This window comes from Protopterus annectens, chromosome 11.part0, assembly GCF_019279795.1.
Source record: "Protopterus annectens isolate FY-2018-M chromosome 11.part0, PAN1.0, whole genome shotgun sequence".
NCBI classification, from domain to species: domain Eukaryota; kingdom Metazoa; phylum Chordata; order Ceratodontiformes; family Protopteridae; genus Protopterus; species Protopterus annectens.
This window is the reverse complement of record NC_056745.1, coordinates 1,427,083,256-1,427,107,347: the sequence shown is the minus strand read 5'-3', so window position 1 is coordinate 1,427,107,347 and position 24,092 is coordinate 1,427,083,256. Positions and strand designations below refer to the sequence as shown.

The window sequence follows — 24,092 nt, the reverse complement described above, 5'->3', positions numbered from 1 at the left end:
TTTGACGAATATTGATACTCCCCCTCCTTTTGTGGTTTGGTCCAAGTTTTGGGGCCGAAAAGCATGGTATGAGGTATAACCTGGTAGTGCTGGGGTGCTCTCGGGAGCCTTGAACCAGGTTTCTGTTACTGCACAGATATCGATATTCTCCATGCTAAGGAGAGTAATATAATATAGATTCACTCAAACTCGGTTCCTTGAATTGAAAATTAACCTGAAAGTCAGTTCTTTGAAAAATGCAGCATGGTAGTTGGGGTAGAGGATTCACGCTTTTGTTTTCTGTAACTAAGGTACAGGTTTTGAGCTTGAGTAAATTACTAACCACCTGCTACCCCTAACTAGGGTGTTTCATTCACACACACACCCCTACCTACCTCTCAGTGCAAGAAATATGGACAAAGCCTAAAATAAACAGGGACAGATATTAAATAATGCTCTCGTAAACTTAGAAAGTTGCTAGAATAACAGGATTTGTGCTAGTATGAGACAGCTGCTAGAATAACAGGATTTGTGCTAGTATGAGACAGTTGCTAGAATAACAGGATTTGTGCTAGTATGAATTTTTCAAAAGGACATGAAGTCTGAAACTCAAATGTCTGTCATTATTTAGCAACTTAAGCCTTCAATGATTTTCTAGAAAATCACAAAATTTATAAGGAACAGACAAAAAATATGGGGCAAAAATCTGGACATTCTGCAAAATTTGGACAGTTGAGTGGTATGCTACCTACTTCACACATACACACACACAAACACACACACACAAATAACATTAACACCATGCATGTCTTGAACCCAAAACCATATGCACTACAGTCAGTGCAACATACCACTATGCTAAATCAGCAGTTTGAAAAATAGGAAGACAAACTTAATGGCTATCAATTAGATAGCTTTCAACCTCTTGGCACAAAAAACCTGGACAAACAAAGCCAATAATGAGAGAATGCAAATTCAGTTCTCACTTCACACCTTAAAACATAAAACCTGGACAAACAACAAAAACAATAATGGGGGAAATACAACTTCAGTTCTCACTTCTCACCATAGCTCACAACTGTCAGAAAAACAAATCTGAACAAAGGTCAGAAATGGTGGTGGTTAGGGACTTTAGGCTCTTCTTACCCTGAAGCAAAGGTACAGGGTTTGAGCCTGAACACCTATAGCCAGCAGGTGTATTATGTGGGGGCATTCACACACACACACACACACACACACACATACACACACACGCACACCTGATAATCTGTTTGTGATTGCCTTCCATGCACTACATCTTCACATTTCCCGCTTGCAGTGATAATCCATTTGCGATTGTCTTCCACTCACTCACTAATCTTTTTGTGATTGCCTTCCACTCATTACATCTTCACATTTCCCGATTGCAGTGATAATCCATTTGCGATTGTCTTCCACTCACTCACTACTGCACATTTCCTGGCTGGTATGTTCCTTTAAAGAGCCAACATTGTAAAAAAAATATGTACGTAAGTTTTTTTTTTAAAAAAAGCTACCCCCTCTTCTAAAGTTGTTGTACTGAAATAAGTACAGTGTGTATGCCTCCCGACATCCCTGACTAACAGTATGTAGCTGTTGGATATTCTGTAAAAAATAACTAGTGGTATCACTATCTCATGCACAAAGGCCACAGAAATTTAAATGAAGTAAAATGATAAGAAGAAAAAAATATAAGTTAAAAAAAAATAAGTAACATGATATTTGTATAACATAACATATATTAAGGATATAGCATTTACTTCTTGGAGGTCAAATGCTAATGTTAAGGGTTTGTGGCTGACCATGTTTGTAGATGACTGCAAACTCCATGCCATCATAATCTCCCTGGAGGACACCAAGATCCTCCACGAGGTCATGTCCCAAACAACCAGCTGGTCTAAAACCACATACTAAAACTAAAAGCTTTCATTGCAACTATCACATTAACACCCTTGAAAACTGATTCCACAGTTAGGAATTTGGGAACCTCTTTCTACAATAGCAGTCCTTTGTTTCCCCATATATCCACTGCTGTGAGGAAGTCCGTTTTCATTACACAACTTATATGTAAGGGTGTTGCACCTAGATCCAGGATGTAGTTGTTCCACTGTCCTTGGCACTTATTAGGCCAATCATTGAGTATAATGCCTCTTTTGGTAAGTACCTGCCCCAAACACACTGGAGTGACCACAATGCTTTCTCTATACAGACCACCTCAAAGCCTTGTCACTCTTCTCACTGTCATACAGGCTACTGAGAGGCAATCTCTGCCTTGCCATGTAGATTAAACAAACCCATTCTGTCAGACCTGTTGCACATGTGCAAGTCCAATGGCATCATAAACATCTGATCAAGGATCTCAAGCTCCTTTAAAAAATAAATAGAACCTGTTGGAGGGGTGGGTTTGTATTACACAGAATACTACTTATATGCAACTGTCTCCCACTACATATGAAGCAGAGTGGTTATCTTACTCTATTCAAATGTAATTTGGATGAAGAGATGGGCAACTGCAAAGTCTCCCCCTAGTTTAGCACCCCTATCACTCAAGGATAGGGGAAACATGTAAATGTCCCAGCATATCCTTGTTCGGGGTATCTCTGGGTTATTATTAAGCAAAATATAAGGACTGAAAACTACCATGGGAGTGTAAGACTGGCCTTCTAAAAATCCTCACAGATCAAGAGCCTAGTAACTGCTGAATCTAAACCATATAGAAATTAATTGCAAACAAAAAACATATTTAAATCAAGGCATGGCCAAATAAACATGTGTACTTATGTAAAGGTTTTAATAGTGCATCAAATAAAAAGGCATCTTCTCAGAATACATGTAGACTTAATCCTACAGTCCAACAGCCATTGTTGAAAACACAAGAAAATTATACCCAGATGATTCAGCGTGACGTCCAAACCAGTTCTGCTGCTCTGCATTTTATACACAGCACTAGGCTGGATGGATTCCATAACACCATAAACAATAAAATATTTATTTTATTATTTAAAATATGTTGATGGGGACAGAGTACTGATCACCACCGACTGTTTTCAGACTCAGCTTGAGAGTGCAGACACATAAAAAGTCCATCATGTTCCACTAAAGTGTCAATTATGGGTGAATGTGACCCTAACGTCAGAAAAACAGAGGTTTCCTGTTTATTACTTAGACTAGAAATTCTGATGGAATCAACTTTTTACAAGTACAATAGATAAACGTAGTAGCTTGGATTCACAGAGATGCTCTACTTTCTAAATCAAGGCACTTCAAGCATTTGTTAAAAGTGTTATCTATGTTAATGCTAAGTACAAAATACCAGCAACAAGTGTAAGAACTAACTAGGAAAATAACTAAGACACACCAATGAAGTTTTTTTTTTTTTTTTGTACGGATCAGTAACACAGAAAAAGCTTAAGAAACAATGCTAGGCAGCTGACTTAGTGCCCAGAGCAGAGGCACTGATAAAATTGACACTAAAAATAGAGACACTAATAAAATCAATACTATTATACTATCAATCTATGTGGAATTCTCACTTCATTGTTTCTACTACCTCCTGTTACTGCCTTTTACTATTTGAAATTGAGAGCCACAGTGGTACAGCGGTAGCATTGTCGCCTCACAGCAAGAGGTTCTTCCGTTCGATTCACGGCTGGAGCGCATTCTGTGTGGAGTCTGCATGTCCTCCCCGTGATCGAGTGGCGTTCGAAAGACAATGGTGGGCGTGCCTTCATTGAAGGCTGGGTGTCGGGCTGGCACCTCGGCACTGTAAAAATCTACTGCCAATCATTAGCGGACCAGAGTTCCGCTGTGGCGACCCCTAACCGGGAAAAGCCAAAAGAACAACAACAACTATTTTATGAAATTGCATGACATGACGAGTTGGTGGGCAATAGGAAGTACACCCCGGGGATCACTTCAGTGGCCTTGCTTGACAGGGGCACTGAGAACTAACTTTGGGCAGCATGATGCCAGGGAATCTTCTTGGACTAGGCTTATATAGGCTCCAGGGCCGTTAGCCTAGTACACACCCAAGAGCCTATGAACCTATACTACACTATTTCTCTATCTACTCTGTTGGTACGCCCTACATACAGTTCTGCCTAAGCAGTCACCTACTCTGCCTGTTCCTTTTCCCTAAATACTATTAATAGTAGCTCTTTTTCTTTCAGCCCCACTGTCATTAATACCTCGCGAGTGTCCCCTGCAGAATACGGGAACCTGGAACATCTTGCCATGGAACCAGGATTGTGACCAAAGCTGAGAACATCAAATGTTAACTAACATAGGAGACTGCCATATATGCTGACTGCAGTGTATATTTAACTATTATTACCCTTTCCAGTACGCAAACGTTTTACTCACAGTACATACTGGCGCACACATTACTTGGGATGCTATAGACTCAGTTCACCCCCCCCCCCCAATCACACACTGTTGGGCAAATATCCTTAGCCCGAGCTTTCACTATGAACTGACAAAACTAAAATGTTAAAAAGCAAGAAATGGAACAAAAAGCTAGGAAACAACAAAATGAAACTACAGTTTAAGAATCCTATCCAGGGTGGCTGATAGTTTCTTATTTTTGTTACTTGGGCTACCTGGTGTTTTTTTACCTGCTGCGCTCCGGCTCACTCCACTCCCCTACTATGCCCCCTTTCCCAACCACCCCACAAACCAATAAACCTATAGTATCACAGACACCACCCATAATTTAATCCTCAACCAATCAGAACACTCCCCCAAACTAACACAACTAGCTGAAGAGCATGAAATCTCAAACCCATTCATAAAAACATAAAACCTTCTGTCAACCATACACCAACCCTTTACTTTACATAGGCTAATCTGTTTCACATTACTCCAACGTATCTAGTTTCATTTCTCCCTATGCACTATAATGTGCTACTCCTCAAAATATATGTTACTGTTAACCTCCATTTTAATCACACTACTATTATATCTAAGCTTTGCCATGACACTCACAAATAAACAAGCCACACTCTGCTACTATACAACCTCTTACACCAACCTACCCCAAAAAACAAATCCACTACTCAAATATCTCCTCTCAACTGTTTCATTATTCCCTCCCTTACAACTTTAACATCAGAGTAAAAACCACTGTAACTACCAACCCATTTTATCATCTTAAATCCATATCTCAAGACTAACAATAACCAACTATACTCCTACCTAATAAAGAAATTACCACAGAGTGGAGACATACACCCAGACCCCGGACCAATCACACAGCCAAACAACAAATGCTCAAACCTAATTACTATAAACCTAAGAAGTATCTGCAATAAAATAGCATCCCGACATGCATGGATTGAACAAAACAAACCTGACATACTACCTGTAACCAAAACGTGGCTCAACCCCAACATAAAAGGTACCAAAATCACACCCCCATTTTCACTATATACAGACAGGACAGAGCAAAAAAGGAATGGTGGAGAGATAGCTCTTCTATACCCCTCCTCACTCAACATCACCTCCTACCCTAACAGTATACCCATACTCCATAATGCTGAGATACTAATAACCACCCTAAACCTTAACAACTCAAAAAAATCTGTATCATCATAATCTACATCCCACCCGGAAACAATGTACCAGTCCTTGAAGATATACTGTCCCAGACATCAAAAAATATAAAAGTTGAAACTGTCATCCTAGGTTATAGGAATATAAATTGGCAGTCCATCACTGCAAACTCCTTGGTCACAAGTATCAATCTGTACGGCTTCAAACAGCTAATTACAAACTCTACAAGATACAACAAAGACTTCATAAACCATTCTGCCTTAGACTGGATCCATGGGTCTCACCCAACTAATTTCTCATCTTCAGGCACACTCTCTGACTCACTAAGCGACCATCTTCCAGGCTTTGCCACTCAGACTACCACCCACCTTCCAAAAAAACACTGCCTAAAATCAATGAAGAACACAGCAAAACCTAACCAACAAACACTTAATAACACACTAAAAGTATAAACTGGACACCTCTAAAATGTCTACCCTTTAACGATTCCATGTAACAACTCAATACCAAATTTCTCAACATACTTTACAGTCCTGCCCTTGTATACACAAAAACAGTGAAGACAATCCAAACCCCATGGATAACCCCCCAAATGTATCCACCTCATGAAACAGAGAGACTCAGCATGGAATAAATGGAAACAAAATAAAACCCCACAAAATCTCCAGGCCTATAAAACATGCTTACACTTATCAAGTGTATCAGAACTTGTCAGAGATATGTGAAGCATGGCTAGGTCTTTAGCCTATTAAACACCTATGAACTACATAACAGAGTAACCAAACTAGTAGAAAAATGTAAAAAATCCCACTACTCCAACCTTCAGCTAGAAGATAAAGACAACCTCAGAAAATGTTGGCACTCAATATCTACCCTCCTCAACCCAGAAACAATAAAGGAACACTCACCATCACCCAATACTCCCTTATCCCAAATAGCAGAGTATTTTAACAAATATTTCATAAAATCCATAGCTGACCTTCTCACCATCAAAACTAACTCAGAACACCCTCACATAAACATAAACATAAGCTACCAACCAAATAACCCCATAACAACTTCTCCTTCCAACCCATATCCACATCAAAACTAAAAAAGCTACTGCCCAAGCTAAAACACTGCTCTATATCAGCCAACCACCTCCTACCACAATACTTAAACTTGCTGCAGACTCAGTTGCTTATCCTATCAGCATGCTTATACACAGGTCACTCTCAGAAGCCAATGTCCCTATAATATGGAAACTGTCACACATAACACAAATGCATAAAAAGCAAGACAATCCACTGAAATATCCAATTTTTGCCCAATTTCAATACTATTCCCTCTGTCTAAGATAATGGAAACATGTATCCACCAGCAGTTAATGAAGTACCTACTACAAAACAACCTGTTCACTTAAACACAGTCAGATCATAATACATGCAACGTACTAATATCTTTTCTGACACTATCAACAGAGCCAGTGATAAAGGATATTTCATGTCTGCCATATTCCTGGACCTCTCAAAAGCTTTTGACACAGTGTCTCACCCTTTACTTCTAGAAACACTATCTAGCCCACAAAGCTCTACTACCACTCTTCAGTGGTCCCACAACTATCTATTGGATTGGAAGCAAGCAGAAAAATGGTCTAACCAACTCTCCCCCTTCCTACCAAACCCCACAAGTGTTCCCCCAGGCTCCACCCTAGATCCCCTATTATTTAACATATTCACAAATAAATTACACACCACCTCTTCCCCAGGAATATTAATTCAGAACGTAGATGACTCAGCCCTAATCTGTATGTCTCGTACTCTCCTTGAACTACAAAACAAAACCCAACCATATTTTACAGCAGTCGAATCTTGGCTCACAAAAGCCCAACTTTTTCTAAATTCAAAAAAAAAAAACAGAAAAAAAAACAAACTCATGCTCTTTCACCCCAAAACCACCAAACTCAACCCATGCCATTTTAACATCCTCACAACTGACAAAACTATAATTGAAATTGTTCAAGAAACTAAACTGCTAGATGTTATTATCAATAGCAGACTTACTTTTGACCATCATATTCAACAAAATATTAAAAAGACACATAAAATACTAGGACATCTCTACCATAACAAACAATTTCTGACCACAACAACCAAGTCCACCCTGGCAAAAACCTTCCACACCCCATTTTACGGTTCCAGTATTCTAACCAATCTGCAAAACTCCTGCAAAACTAAAATGAAACAATGTTACAACAAAGTAGAAAAGTTATCAACAACCGCCAACCATCATACACATCACTGTATACCACTACAAGAACTAAATTAGCTGGAATTACCAAACCATCTAATATATACTCAACTAACTACATTATATAACCTAATCCATGAACACACTGCCTGTCCTACCCTAGCAAACCTAATAAAGCAATACAAAACAAGCATAACACTCAGATTTGAAGACAAAAACTTACTCAAAATCTACAATCCCTCTAAAAGCTCTGGAAAATCTCTATACTCATACTCTGTTTCAGAAATATGGAACTCCCTCCCACCAAGCATAAGACAAGCTCCTAGCCTACTTTTCTTTAAACATCCCTGAATGAACACCTAAAGAAATCTTGGCTACGCACATGCCTAACTCCAGGTTAATCCCCCCTCTAGCACTCTATACTACCTCCCCACTATACACTAATTTCCCTAGTGTGTACCAATAACTTCAGTAAAGGCTTGGGAAGTCAAGCTACTCTACTACCCCTCCAATTCTACCTGTACTCACCAATGTCCAAACTTTCTGACTGACTGACTGACCTCATTCTGTCTAAGCAAATACTCTTACCCCTATGATTCCAGCCAGCTAACTTTGGTTGTATGTAAATCTAATTATTAGCATATCATGTTTTACTATGATATAAGCAACTCTTGAAACCAGTCTTAAATCCATTCTGATTATGAATATTCTCTAAAATCTAAGTGTTTAGCATAATATGCTTTAGTTGTGTAGTCTCATTGTATAAAAATGTAACCAAGTCTAATCTCTAAGTGCTTGTATCATAAATGTCCAATTGTTGTAGTCTCATTGTAGAAATGTGTAACAAAGTCCTAAATGTGGAGCTTTTCTCCCCGAGCCTCTGCTGAAAACCTGATTTCTTCCTTTCTCACTCCTCCAAATACAACCACTTTCCTCCTGTCTTTTCTATTCCATCTGTCCTACTCTGTTCTTCCTTCGCATCCATTGTCTTCTTGAGCTCTCCTCAGTACACCAGTCAGTCCTCCTTCGTTAGATCAAAAGCCCCTTTTTATGTGTTTAAAAGTCCTAAATTCCCCCTCTTCTTGCAACTCTTCCTAACCTTCTTCCTTATCCTCTTGCTCTGAATAACTCTCCTCCCTTCTTCTGTCTCTATTCCAGCCACTTATGCCTTATTCCCTCATTCTTAACCTTGTATACTAATAACATTATGCCAACCTCCCCCTTGTTTTTCACCCACCCCCCTCTACTTCCACCTGTATATGTTTCTCCTATAGCTCCTCCAATTCTTCCTGTATCTACCTTATCATTTTACCTTTGATTACCACCACTACTTCCATTAATTCTTCTTCCTTATCTTTTTTTCCCCCTAGGACCATGCCCAATGGCTCCACTACCAACACTTTAAATGCAGGACAAATAAAAGTGGTGACATTGACATCCCTGATGTGTCCCATCATGATAGTCTGAAGGGGCAAACGTTGAAATCAAAACATGAATCAATAATTATCGAAGTAACAGCTATTGCTAAGGAGATTAAAAAAAACATAAGACTTGCAAAGAAATATTACTGACATAAGTGTGCACTTAGATTATTGTTGAAGTACACATATAAGGAATCAGTGTAGCAAAATATCAAATAAAGTAGATGTTACATCTGGTAATCTGCAGCACATTTGCTTATGTTGCTGAAATCTTCTTTTTATGTGAAAATCTTTTGTGTGAATTAAAAAATGTAAAAGTTGTTATCAATTTTGTAGTGGACATATTATTTCAGACTAGATTTACTACATTAGTTCTGATCCCCCAAAATGGAAGTATAAAAAGAAGGATCTAAAGAATAAAAATATTGTCTTGTGAATGTTTCACGTGGAAGTGCCTGTTAGCTTGATGGATCATATTGGCCTAACGCAAACCAGATGTTGGATATTAACAGGCAATAATTGCAAAATAACCTTCTGTCCTTTGATTTTCTCACTTATGTAGCATTTACATTTTGTAACTGCTAATGTTTATTTATAAACTATGTTGTTGTTGTGTCTTTCAGCTTTCCCTGGTTAGGGGTCGCCACAGCGGAACTCCAGTCCGCTAATGATTGGTAGTTGATTTTTACGTGCCGAGTTACCAGCCCTGATGCACAACCTTCAACGAAGGTACGCCCATTCACGCATGTCTCCACGCAGAAGACACTCTAGTTGAGAATAGAACCAGACAGCATCTTACTGTGAGGCGACAATGCTACTGCAGCACCATCACCACCGTGGATAAGATGAAATTAGTGAATAAAAAGACTTTCAGCTTTTCCCGGTTAGGGGTTGCCACAGTGGAACTCCGGTCTGCTCATGATTGGCAGTGGATTTTTACAGTGCTGATTTGCCAGCCTGATGCCCAACCATCAACGAAGGCACGCCCATTCATGCTTGCACCTACCTGCATGTCTTTAACATCACTCAACCGCAGGGAGGACATGCAGACTCCCCATAGAAGGCACTCCAGCCGATAATCAAACGGGAGAACCTCTTGCTGTGAGGCGACAACGCTAACCTCGGCACCACCACGGCTTTAGTGAATAAAGATACACACCAGAATTATGGTTGAAATTGCGGGTCTATATTAGAAGAGCGAAGCAACTTAAGTGCGTACGCTCTTTCATCGACACGTAAAACCCAAAGTCTGAAAACAGCAAAGTTACAGACGCTGTTCCAAAACAAATTATAAAGACAAAGTAAAGTGGATGGCTTTGCCCCCCACACCCCTCCCCCACTTAAATATGTCAACTCTGAGATCGCACCACAGTGGGGAAAACAGAAAAGTCCCGAGAATGCCCCAATAATTTTTTCCCTGGGAAAAATATCGCTGTTCTATAACTTTGCTCTTTTCAGATTTCAGGCTTTATGTGTCTACAAAAGGAGCATGTGCTCTTAAGTCACTTCACTCTTCTAATATAGCCCCAAAATTGCTGTTTAATTTCAAATTCTCTCTATAGTGAATGTTTACCTTTGGAATTACTATATTTCTGGACTGCATATATATATATTCATATAGAGGTCATAAAGATGTAATAAATGAGAACTTTAGTAAAAAAAGCAACATTACAAAATCACACAACATGAAAACTATATAAAAAAGACAATATATACAATACAATTTCCAGTAAATGATGACATACATTTGGTTTATATTTAATACAATACAGTGATTAACTAACCTAAGAATATAGCAGAACTTCCTCTGAAAACAGAGGAAAAAACATAGCAGTCAGACAGGACTAATATTTGTGTGGTGGTGTAGCTAAAAAAGCTATAAGTTCTACTGCTGGAGGCAGGATCTATCAAGAGAATATACTTGTGAAAGCATTTACTTTAGCAGCTTTGGACACATTCTGTTTATGGTTATTCTATAAGTCTGATGATGAATTTGGTTAAGTGGGGGTTGACTATGGATGACAATTACTAAACAAGAATTTGAGAGGTGAAGATGTAACTCTTTTGATGATCAGCAATAATAATGAATTCAAGAAGTGGCAGGGAGTGACCACACAAAGGAAATATTAAACATAACTTTAGGAGGTGGGGGTATGCTCCTACATAAGAAGCAATGAACATAATCTGGGGAAGCGGGGGTAAATACAGCCAATAAGCACTGCAAATGAATACACAAAGTAGACAAAGAGGTCCTGGATAACAAACTAAACATACATTCAGTAGGTAAGTATGGTGACCTTGGAGAAAAAAGTATTAAACATGAATTTGGGTGGTATGAAGTGATGACCTGGACAATAAGAATTGAGCATTAATTCACAAACTGAGAGAAGATGAGACTGAATTAGAAGCAGTAAACTTGAAATTTAGGGGGGGGGGGGCAGAAAACAAAAAAAGCAATGTTGTTTGTGATGTAAATTCCTATAGATGACATTTTTGTGAAGTTTAACTTAAAATGCTGATGTACAGCAAAGTTAAATGGGAGTACAATAAAGTTATGAAAAAAGTGTTCATTTGAATTAGAAAGCTACTCACAGTTTTGGTAAAATATCTTCTGAAAGCTCTTTACATTACATATCTGTTGGGTTTGCATCTGTCATTATCCCATTATATCATAAAAAGTGACTTACAAGGAATCATTTATCAGATTAAATAAAAATCCACAATTTTCAGTTAATAATATTATGGAACAAAGCTTTCAGAATACTCACCTCATGGGTCATTGTCAAGAAATCTGTGGGGTCCCACAACAGACATCTAGCAAATTGTGGTGTTAGTAAACATATAAAAAAATGATCATCACATAAAAGTAGATTCTCTTAAAAACTGGCAGCAATATTTTTGGATAAAATTTCATTTTTTAAACTGTTTCATAAAATTTGAAGTGCCACTTTACAATTTCATCTTAAAAAATTATATTGCTATGTGAAATTATGATTCTTTTATGAAATCACCTTTAGGAAAAGCAACATGCAAAGGCAGTGAAATCCTGATGAAGTGAGGCACAATGTCCCATATGTTGCAAATACTGCACTTTTGTAAATTACAAGAGATGGTGTGCTACATTAAATGCAGATGAGCAACTTTGGCAATTTGTAGTACAGGAGAAAAATAACTTTCAAATCACTTATGGTACAATTGTATGGCGAAGTGTGTGAGATCCCATAAATGGGATTTTGTCATTCTGCATAAAATATTGAAATGAAGAGAATGTTTTGTTTAAATAAACTGACTAAATCTCAAAATGTACAATCCAAAGAAGAAACATACTTAAAGTCAAAACTAACAAAATCAGCACACAATACTGACATGCTGACAAAAAAAACGAACTGGTATTTACCTCTTAAGAAACTAAAACAATGAGTAAAAAGGTCACACAGAAAAAAACAATCTGTTAAAAAACGAAAAGAAAAATCTTGCAAAACTAGACTTTCCACTGTGTGATTCCTTAAGCGTCTTGTGTTAGAGGTGACATGAGATATATGCAAATTATTATTATTATCAGGTGTTTCAGCTAAATGGTAATTCTGAAAGTCCATGACTTTTTCTTTTAAGTCTATTTATGGACAAATTCAAGCAAAAAAAGCCAAACCCCCACTAGCTGTGGACATGCATGTTTCTGCCTTTTTATGACATCATCAGCACAGCATAAGTGGAATGTTTGGCTAACATTTGGAAACACGGTGTTGACATACTCAACTGATATCCATAAACCATAGGGTGACCGCAAAATATCCCAACTAACAAACTAAAACAATGATTAAAAAGGTCACACAGAAAAAAATCAGTTAAAAAACACAAAAAGAAAAATCTAGCAAAGCTAGACTTTTCAATATGTGATTCATTAACCTTTTATGTTAGAGGTGACGTTGGATATATGCAAATTACCCTTTAAGGACATCAGGTGTTTCAGCTAAATGGCAATTCTGAAGGTCCATGACTTTTTCTTTTAAGTTTATTTATGGACAAATTCAGGCCAAAAAAGGCCTGAAAGGTGCTTAACAGGTACTTAAAAATCTTTTTAACATGCATGGAATGCTATGCATTTTTCTGCCTTGTTATGGCATCTTCAGCACAGCATAAGTGGAATATTTGGCTAACATTTGGAAACACAAGGTTGTCATACTCAGCTGATATCCATAAACCATAGGGTGGGTGCAAAATATCCCAACTTACAAACTAAAACAATGAGTAAAAAGGTCACACAGAAAAAACAATTGGTTAAAAAACACAAAAAGAAAAATCTAGTAGAACTAGACTTTCCACTGTCTGATTCCTTAAACCTTTTGTGTTAGAGGTGACATGGGATATATGCAAATTACCCTTTAAGGACATTAGGTGTTTCAGCTAAATGGCAATCCTGAATGTCTATCTTTATAGGTTAAGAGGAAATGTTCATCATATTCAAATTCATACTGTAAAATATCATCTTTAAAGTTACAAAATTAACTTATTTTTAGGTAAAAAGTATTTGCATGCATCCTTTTGCATGCAAGCACTCTATGTGAAAACAAAAGTTTGTCACAAGCTACATTTTCAGATAATTAACATTTTAAAAAACTTCTAACATGGAAGTGTAAGCTAATCATGATGTATTTATGGTATTAATAGTGATATGGTAGAAGGAGGTGTGCATGTCAATTTGGGGGCCAGTTGTAATTAGAGTAGATTAGGATGACTAAATACTTGTGAAGCAATTAATTACCAGAGTGTTTGACAGAAAAACTTACTTTAATTTTTTTGCAAACTATGTACCAAAACCATCAGCCTTTTTAACAACCTGGTTGTATCTCTGATGCTGACTCTTGTACTGTATGGTTTAACAGTTGGTACTGGACTGGCAGCATTTTTACTTATACTGTTGTACTTTTATTTTAGACTGCATTTATGGCCTGACGTATATATCATTTGTTACTCTGAATACAAATACTCTGTGTTGTTAACTCATAGAATATCCAGCATAAGTCTTCTAGAGGTGTAAATGAGGTGGGTGGACACAGAGAATGTTTTATTATTGTTGCTGCACTTTGTTCTGAACTGTAGCTGTAATCTCCAAAATCAGAGAAAAGACATGCTTATTAAGGGCATTCTAATGTCAGAAATGTGGTTAAAAGGTACATTAAAATCTTCTGTAGTCCATGGAGTACTGTCCAATATCCAATTAGTAAAAATTACAAGAAAAACTCCTGAAATAGAGACTCTTGGGATGTATGCAAATGACACCTTAAGGGCATCAGGTGTTTCAGCTATATGGCTTCTGAATGTCCATGAACTTTGACTTTTTACTTTTAAATCATTATGGACAGATTTAGGTCAACAAAGACAAATGTCACTAATTGTGGGTAAGCATGTTCAGCCTTCTTATGACCTCATCAGAACAGCATATGCAGATTGTCTGGCTATATTCTAGAAACACAGGGTCTTTAAACCCAGATGACGTCCATAAGGTGTCTGCAAAAAATCCCAACTAGCAAACAAAACCAAAAAGGAGAAAGGTCACACAAACAAATCAATTAGTAAAAACTACAAGAAAAACCTAGGCAAGCTAGATTTATCACTGTGTGATACCTTAAACCTCCTGGAATAGACGCCCATGGGATATATGCAAATGACCCCTTAAGGACATCAAGTGTTTCAGCTATATGGCTTCTGAAAGTCCAAGACATTTGACTTTTTCCACTTTAATTCTTTATGGACAGATTCAGGCCAACAAAACCAAATGTCACTAGCTGTGGACATGCACGTTTCAGCCTTCTTATGACTTCGCCAGTACATATTGTGTCCCTGAGTATTTTAATATAAAAGAATCTCTTGCACTGTCTTTCTGACAGCGCTAGTTAAGTGCTTTCCAGCTTTGAAAGCCAGGAAAACATTTAGCAATTCTCTTTCCTGTAACTATTAGTATATGCAACAGATTTAGTTCCATGCACTACAAAGAATTATGACCAGGTCTCCTATTATAATCCTTTATTACGGGTTCTCAACATTACTGCCAAGATTCACCTCAAGAGTGATTTCTTGGTCTCCATGTATCAAAACTATAATAATCTGGTTATGATTGGTAACCCACTCATAATTCTTTACACTAAGCCTCTCTCACTACTGTTAAGCACTAGTTTCACAATAAAACATTATCAGTGGTATGCAGTTACCACAGATCAGTAGAGAGAATTGTAGAAAGCTTTACAACATTAAACATATCATTCAGCCTTTCTTTTTGTCCAAATGAAATATTTAACTGTTTTTTCTTTTACCCGTGCTGTTCTGTGGTGGCCGCTTTCTGTGCAACAACAGTAAAGGTATTTCAGCTTTTAAAGCTGTAAAATGCCTAGAATTCCCATACTTATTTCTTTAACTACTGAAGCTGTTTAAGTTCCATGCACTATAAAGAATTATGATCAGGTCTCTTTGATAACAGCCAGTTTTGTTATGTCATAGCTTATGTGTTCTTGACATGGAAATCAAGATTCACCTTTTGAGTTTCACTCTCAAGGTGAATTTCTTAATGTCTGTGATTAGACAACATAAACTGGTTATGACTGGAGATCCAGTCATAAGCCATGGTATTAAGAATTTCCACTCACCCAGGTGAGAGTTATATGTCATCAGGTACAAAGCCGTCTAGTGAATTGGTTATCTGACCCCTAGGTTCTCTCTGGTAATGAATTCCCTGTCTAGAGTGCCAAATTCTTAATAACACAGTAAAGGTCAGAATTCAGAATTAATACTGTGATACTGTTGCTTGCTGGGATTGTATGAATTATCTTCATCTGTATAAAAGCACAGCATTAAACTTTAAAACGAAAGGCTATACATCTGCTACTCTCATTCATATGGACCTCTAAATTCTTCTGTGTTCTGTAGGTAAGGTGGCGTACTGACAGAAATTAGAAATCTATTCTAGGTGAAAAATAATAAACCTTCTAAACACGGAAATGAACATTTTACACAAAAGTGAAATTTTACAAAAGCTTCAACAAATAAGAAATAAACATATATGAATTTAGAAAGTTACCTTTCAAATATTTCTTTTTCTGTACTTATGTCCAAATAACTAAAAGGAGAATCGAAGAGATAAACATCGGCATCTTTGTAAACTGCTCTGATCAAAAAACATAGAAAAAATGACAAGAATTATAAATACAAATATTCAATGTGCATCTATTTAAAAGCTGCAAGATACATATAATGGATATATAATTAAGCAAACATCTCATACAGTACAACCACCCCCATTAAAACATTAGCAATTTAATTAAGGAATAGTATGCCAATGAACCAAATGAACCAAACTGGACTGCTGCTGTTGTCACCCTAAGAGCAAAGCTTTAGTTTGCTTATCCAGTTACACATGTATCTGTAAAGTAATGAGCACTTTTATTAACTGTGAGGTTCGAAAGGGTACTCACATTTTTATTTATCCATATGGGGCAGGGAGATTCCATTTGAAAAATAAGATATCATGAACTAAAAACCCAACAAATATAAAACTACAGCCATCCAGTTATTAATACAATTATATTACACTAGAAGTCTGAACTACAGTAAACACAGAATAAGTTCAAGAACACTGTTTTGAATTTGGCAGGACAGCATGGGGATGGGTCATATTAAGTATATACTCCAACATGGAATCTGGTAACGCAGTAGTAGATTTATAATAGGCATAAGGAGGATATTTAAATGCACAGACCATCCCCTCATGTTACTAAAATGAAAAAAAAAAATTAGTGTTGAGCAATGAAGTGTTCAAATGGGTCTCAAACTACACTGAAAAGCAATCCTTCAACACACAAAAGGGAAATCAGCACTGATAAAATGAAACCTTTATGGCACATGTGCCCACAGATTATTACTAGGCCCATAAGTTTAATTGTTCTTTGTAAATGACATAACATATTCCATCAGACACAATTACTTTTAATACAGATGATATTACCCTATATAAATCAGACATAACAATAAAAGAAAAGCAAACCCAACTAAATAATAAACTTCAAGAAATGATGTCATACCAAACAGGCCAACATTAAAGTTAACCAAAAGAGCTGTCCATGCTCTTTAAATCCCAGCTGCTCTGCCTTCACCACCCATGTTTGTGTACCACACAGAAACATTTGTCACACCACGGTTTTGTACACCTTACTCTTCAGTTTCTTTGGCATTCTTCCAGCATACACTACCCTTGACACTTTATGACCATTGGCAGTAGCGCCTATGATTTTGTCTTTGACTTCCTCATTCATACTTCCCTTCTCCTCAACCATAGTTCCTAAATATCTGACATTATTTTGACATTATTAAGCTGTTCTACTATCTTCCCTTCTAGATTGTTTTTTGTTTCTTCTAATTTCCTTAATTTTCTGCCATGACCACTACTTTGTATGTACTCAGTTTTATTCCATGCAGTTTCAGTTTTGCATTCTAGTCCCCATCACTTGCTGAAGCTCCTGTTCAGAGTCAGAGTGCATAAAGAAGCTTTGTTGTTCTGTGGCCACTGAGCCGTTTACAATGTAGTCCATCAGAGTGAACAAGAGTGGGCTCAGAGCTGGACCCTGATGCACAACCACTCCCACTGGCAACTGTTCTGTGAATCTGAACAACATTTTTACTTCTGTCTACATAGCATGCACTAATTCTACCAGTGCTTCTGGGACTTCAAACTCTTGCAGGACTGCTCAAATCAGTTTTCTTGGGACCTTGTCATATGCTTTCTCCACAAAGGGAATGTCCAACTGAACTCCTTCCTCATTCTGAACTTCTTCCTTACTATCTGTCTCACAGCAATAACTGTGTCAGTTGTACCACATTCTGATCTGAATATGAACCGCCCATAGCTTCATAAGATGATACTACTCTATTAGCCCAGAGGCCGTTATAAGCCTAGCCAAGAATTTTGCCCATGTTCCCACAAAGTCAGCATCCGTTTCCCCTGTCCAGAAGGGACAAAGGTGGGATCCCAGGGTTGTATTTTCTGTTTCCCATCCAGTAGTCTAGGTTCCTCTTAAAGAGGGCTAGAGAGGTACTCTGCTTGACATGGAGAGGGAGTCTATTCCGCAGATGGGGGAGTTTTTGGGACACAAATTGATCCCGCCAGCAAGTTCTATTAATGACTTTTATACTCCCTTGCTTAATAATGCTAGTGATGTACTAAGAGATTCAACAAATGTAGAAGGTAATTCTAACCACTCTAAAAGAGATGATTCCTTGTCTTTTATTACTATGTATTACCCTGAATGTTCACATATTTTCAAGATCTTAAAGAAAAATTGGTATATTTTTTCTTGTTACAATAAGTTCAAGGATATTTTTGAGGATGGTGTTAAAATAGTTTACAGGAAGGGGTAAAGTTTTATAGAGATTTTGGAATTTATTGACCAAGGTGATTTGCTGACTACTTTTAGGAGAAATAGTACACACAGGTGTGGATTTTGCAATCAATGCAAATACCTAATTGAACAGGAAGTACCGTACGTGAATGGCATTTATGTACGCACCCAGTTTTTTTGCAACTGTAACACCACTGGTATTATCTTGCTCTCTGTAAACAGTGTAATTGTTTTTATGTTAGTAAGACTCAGAGGAAATTTAGGGAGCATGTTTATGAACATATTTTGGACATTAGGAAATGTAATAAAAATAATGCACTATCGAGGCATGTGACTGAAAATCCTAACCACGGGTTTGGTTTCATGGGGTTAGATATAGTAACCAAAAGTGTTAGAGGTGGCCCTTGAAATGATTTAATTGAATGCAAGCAACTCAGGTGGCAAATCAGGTTAGATGCTTGTGTCCACCCTGGGTTAAATGATTTTTTATCTATTGCTAATGTACTTAGACTTCATTCTTATTTGGTGTAAATGTAATGAGAGTTAGTCACGTTACATGTTTTAGTGGTTTTCTACTTGTATTTTATTCAATTATGTTATACTATTTTTTATTGTTTTTTTCTTGGTCACATGATGTTTTTTGGAGGGGTATTTATATGAGGGTAAGCCTTATGGTTAATGTTGTTTCTGAAGAAGTCTGTGGATATACTCTGACGAAAGCACTAAAACCAACTGTATTCAATAAATCTGGTTCGTCTTTGTTCAGGTGTGTTTTTGCTCCAATTCTTCTGTTTTTAGTGTTCGGTTACTGGCCTGTTAGATATGTCTACAGTTCTATTAATGTCACAGACCAGGTTGAGGTCTTGCATGCGGGTTGCGCGAGTGGAATTTGACTTATGGATATGCAGCAACTCCATCAAGGATGGGTCTGAGATGGCCTTGTATACCAGACACAGGTCACTTCTCAGCAGTCTGCATGAGACTGAGTAGAGGGACAGGGCTTTTAGCCTATCTGCATAGAATAGATGACTGAGACCCTGGATTTTCCTGGTCAGGAACCTCTGTGGTCTCTCCAGCTGCTGTATATGGTTGGCAAGGTACATGCCATAGGGGGCACTGTATTCAATAATGGGTCTGATAAGGGAGGAGTATAGGAACGTTATGACCTCCTTGTTCCTGGATGAAATACCCTAACTTATGAGGTTGGCCATGTAGACAGCCTTCTGTGCAACGTAGGCAACATGGTGGTCAAGGCCCAAGTCCCTCACAACTGATTGTATACTTAGTACATTGTTACTAATGTGATAAATAGTGGGGATGCCATTTTCCCCAAAGGAGATAATGACGCATTTCTTGGCATTCAGTTTGAGGCCATGCTTCTGGCACCAGTCATTAGTTTGGGTAAGGCCCTCTTGGAGGATGCTCACATCACTAGGGGAAAAGATGTGGATACTTCCAGATCTGAACCATCAACACCACCACCCAAGCTAACTTTCCTAGTCCACTGAGCCACACAAGCTGCCATCTCGTATTTTGCTAGCTACTGCTCTGTGTACTTGCTTATCAGTCACCTTCCTCAGCACTTTACTACAGTATGACAGGAGTTCGATACCTCTTTAGTATCCACAGTTGTGAATGTCCCATTTGCTATTATACACTGGCACTATAATGTTTATCCTCCAGTCATCAGAGATACGCCTTTTTCTCTACATCATGATGAGGATCGGTATTGTCAGGATCCACTTCTCCCCTCAACACACACCCATCATCTTGATCATATCTATCATAATCTCATTTAAGGCTGCTGGTTTCCTGGCTTTCATTTTCCTTCCTGTTGTTTTCATTTCCTCAAGTGAGATTTCTTCTTTCTCTTTCATTGTACTTGGTGCATGGGGCAGTACAGCTTCTGTGAGGTTTTTTTTCATTGAGAAACTCCATGAAGTATTCCTTCCATCTACCTTTGATGGCCTCTAAACTTGTAAGCAGAGTGTTTCTGGAATCCTTTATGAAGTGTGTCTGGTGACCTATCTTTCTTTTCTTTTTTTTTTGTCTTGTAACCTGACAGAGGTTCCTTGTGCTATTTGATGAGTCAGTTTTCAGAAGCTGGCAAAGTTTCTCTGATGCCTTGTCCTTTGCCATTACTACTGCTCTCTTAGCTTCTTTGTTTGCCAACCAATATTCCTTCTTGGTTTGGTCCATTTTTTTTCTATCTCACACTTCTTCCCAAACTCCTTCTTTCTTTGGATAACTTCCTGGACTTCTGCATTTCACAACCACCAGCTTTTCTTATAGGTTCACAGGTAAGTACAAGGCTTGCTGCCCTTGTTGGGCCTTTTAAGTCTAGCCAGTTTCACGTTTTGTGCTCAAATTAACCTGCCCCATTTGGTTAGAGATTGGCTTTACCCATCCCATGGTCAATAATTATATATTACCCCTAATAAGAATGAATGAGATCATACCACAGATAATTTGATGGGACCCATGCATAGGATAAGTTGTTTAGGAGGTGCTTCTGTCCATTAGTAGTACATGAGGTAGTCCTGGGGTAAATTGTCTGTTTCCATCCATATATCCAAGTTGTGCTTGAATATGGAACAGGGATGAATTTGTTTTATATGGATGGAAAGTCTGTTCCAGAACAGTAGTATCCTTTGCAAAATATACCTGTTCTTCCAAACCATTTGGTTGATGTTGCAGAAGAGGCTTAGATCCCTAGATAGAGTATTTATGATGCCATTTGACTTCTTGGTTATGTGCAGTAAATCCATCAGTATTGGGTCAGAGAATGCCTTGTATGCCAGACACGTCATCCCATAGCAGTCTGTAGGATACTGAGTATGGTGACAGGGCTTTCAGTCGGTCCATGTAGGACATGTTGTTTAGGCCTTGTATGCTTTTAGTATGGTGTCTCTGAGGACATTCAAGTTGTTGTATGTATGTGGACAGATACATGCCAAAGGAGGCATTATATTCAATGACTGGCCTAATGAGGACTGGGAACAGAGGTAGAATGACATCCCTAGATATAGACACAATCCCTTTGTTTAGAAGCTGTGTACTATAGAAAACCGTGCCTACAACTATGGACTCATGTTGGTCAAAAGTTAGGTCACTCTCCACATAAGTTTCCAAATCCTGAACTACTGAGTTAGCACGTAAGGGGGTATCGGTAATGTGGTAGTTACCCGGGGTACTTGATTTCCCAAAGGATACAATAAAGCATGTTCTGGCATTTGGTTTCAGTGCATGAGTTTTGCACCAGTTATTTATTTGGGACAAACCTTCCTACAGGATGGGTAAGTCATCTGCAAACTTAGTGAGCAAGAGCCCTTTGGAACTGGCTTTTACTTCAGAAAAGTAAATACAGAAGCGTTCCCAACACAGAACCCTGCAAGATTCTGCCAGTCACTGGTCTCAATACAGAGGTAAATTTTCTTACTTTGATCGCCTGCATCCTGTCTGTGAGCCAGTTGGCAATCTAGCGGGTGACATATTGGTTTATTCCCAGTTTATTTAGCTTTTCTAATATGCCTGAGTGGGGAATTGTGCAAAAAAACTTTGGCCAGATTAAGGTATGAGGTGTTTACCATTTTCCTTCATCCATTGCTTTGGTGATCTTTCCAAAAAAAAATTCACCAGGTTGTATAAGCATGACTTGCCCTCAATGAATCCAACTGAGATGGGTCTAGTGTTTGGATGTTCCCTTTCCCCTGATTGTTTTGTTCCATGATAAGTCTTTCCATGGCTTATGTACCTTATTTCCATACCTGACTCAGCTAAACATCTTTTCTATCATCTTCACTCATGCCCTTTTGAAACACTACTATTCTTCATTGGCTCCACCAATTTTCTCTGCTTTTTGAGGCACTAGTGTCCTGAGTATCCCCTTGAACTTCTGTGTTTTCTCTCCAGTCAACTTCAATGTCTGTAGCATGGTCTCTGTTGACCTTACAGCATTCTTGATTAGTGCTTGCAGCTGATTGTTGTCCCCAGTAGCTTATACTGGTACCGACTATTTCAATGGGAATGACTTTGCAATCTACGACTTCACTGTAATGTTCTTTACTTACTAAGAGGAAGTCTACCCGAGATGCATGCTGACCTCTCCTATATGTGATATTGTGGTTGTGTCTCTGGGCAAACTATGTGTTGGTCACCATTAAGCCATTTACAACACAGAGAGATAGTTCTAATGGCTTCCTCTTCACTGTTCCTGATGGTCCAACCATTTGTATCCAGGCAGTCCTCACATCCTGGTGTGTTTGTCCTGATATGAATATTCAGGTCTGCCATTATCACCTCCAATTAATTTTGTCCTGCTTTATCTAGTATATCCTGCAACTGCCTGCTTGAATACCCTCCTTTCCTCACCATCACAGCCTTGCTGTGGGGATTAGACTGAGGTTATGAAGACTAAGCTAATGTATACATTATGCTTAATATAACAGACCCAGAAAAATAACAAAATCACTAAAGTAAAGACCTATGTACACTTGGGAGTCCACAGGGATCCTTCTTTAACATTCACCTCTCACAAAGCATTAATAACAAAGCCAACAAACAAGTAAAAGCACACTATTCCCTGTCAGATTATCCCACCAAAAGAAAAAAAAGTTCTAATTCCCATAATGGAAAATATGGCCTACTTTCATCTGCCTTAAATGGATCTACCTGCAATAAAATCCTACAAACTACAGTAAACAAAATCTGGCAATACATTGCTCTCTCTCTCTCCTAATAATGAAACGTCTAGCTTCCTGTCACAGTGCAGGCAACAATATTGTTTTGCTGGGTGGGCACTCAATATCATCGATTTATGCAAAACAATGAGGTGGAAGAGTACAAAAATAGCTTATACAACAGACAATAGAAATGAAAAGAGGGAAGGGAGGGACTTTGGAAATCAGATTACCATAAGGGGTAGAGCCCCAAGACACAGCTAATTTTCAGGCAAACTAGCTGGAGAGAAAGAAGCAGGCTAGTTACAAAGGCATCCAATCAAATAAAGCCAATACTGGAGCTCTTTCAGAAACTTTAGCTTAATGTGTTAGTTGGGAATGGGGCAGACAAAGAATGCAACTTTGAGCAGGTAAATGATAAGCAGAATATAAAAGCACTGAAGCACAAACTGGAGCAGAGACAATTCTCTCACTTTTGAACGTGTAGTATATTTTAGCATCAGACTCTGGAGAAATTTGCCAGTAACTAAGAAAAAAAAAAAAAAAAAAAAAAACTGATTGAGTCAGTTACTCTACTCTTTAATAAAACCAAATAACAGTTAAGCGCTTTTCGTTTAGTCCGTTGACTAAACTTCATCAGACAATGCACAAGATAAAATGGTTACAGGCTTAAGTAAAAGTGCTAATTACCACATAATTAATAGGACAGCCCTAATTTCAGAATTAAAAGAGCATTTCAGTCCTACAAACCATAAACCACAGGTCGCTCATGATACTGCTACATCATCTCAAGAACACAAAGGTAATAAATCTGGAAAATAATAAACAAT

The 24,092-nt window shown here is 38.0% G+C and overlaps 1 protein-coding gene across 2 annotated transcripts in view; it reads right to left on the bottom strand.

Moving 5' to 3' along the window:
- CFTR (CF transmembrane conductance regulator) overlaps positions 1 to 24,092 on the bottom strand; it is a 1,712,697-nt gene that overhangs the window by 407,487 nt on the left and 1,281,118 nt on the right. For both annotated transcript variants that reach the window (XM_044088720.1, XM_044088721.1), the window contains one exon: positions 16,270 to 16,356. In XM_044088720.1, coding sequence (XP_043944655.1) covers positions 16,270 to 16,356 — 87 coding nt within the window. The remainder of the gene's footprint in view (positions 1 to 16,269; positions 16,357 to 24,092) is intronic.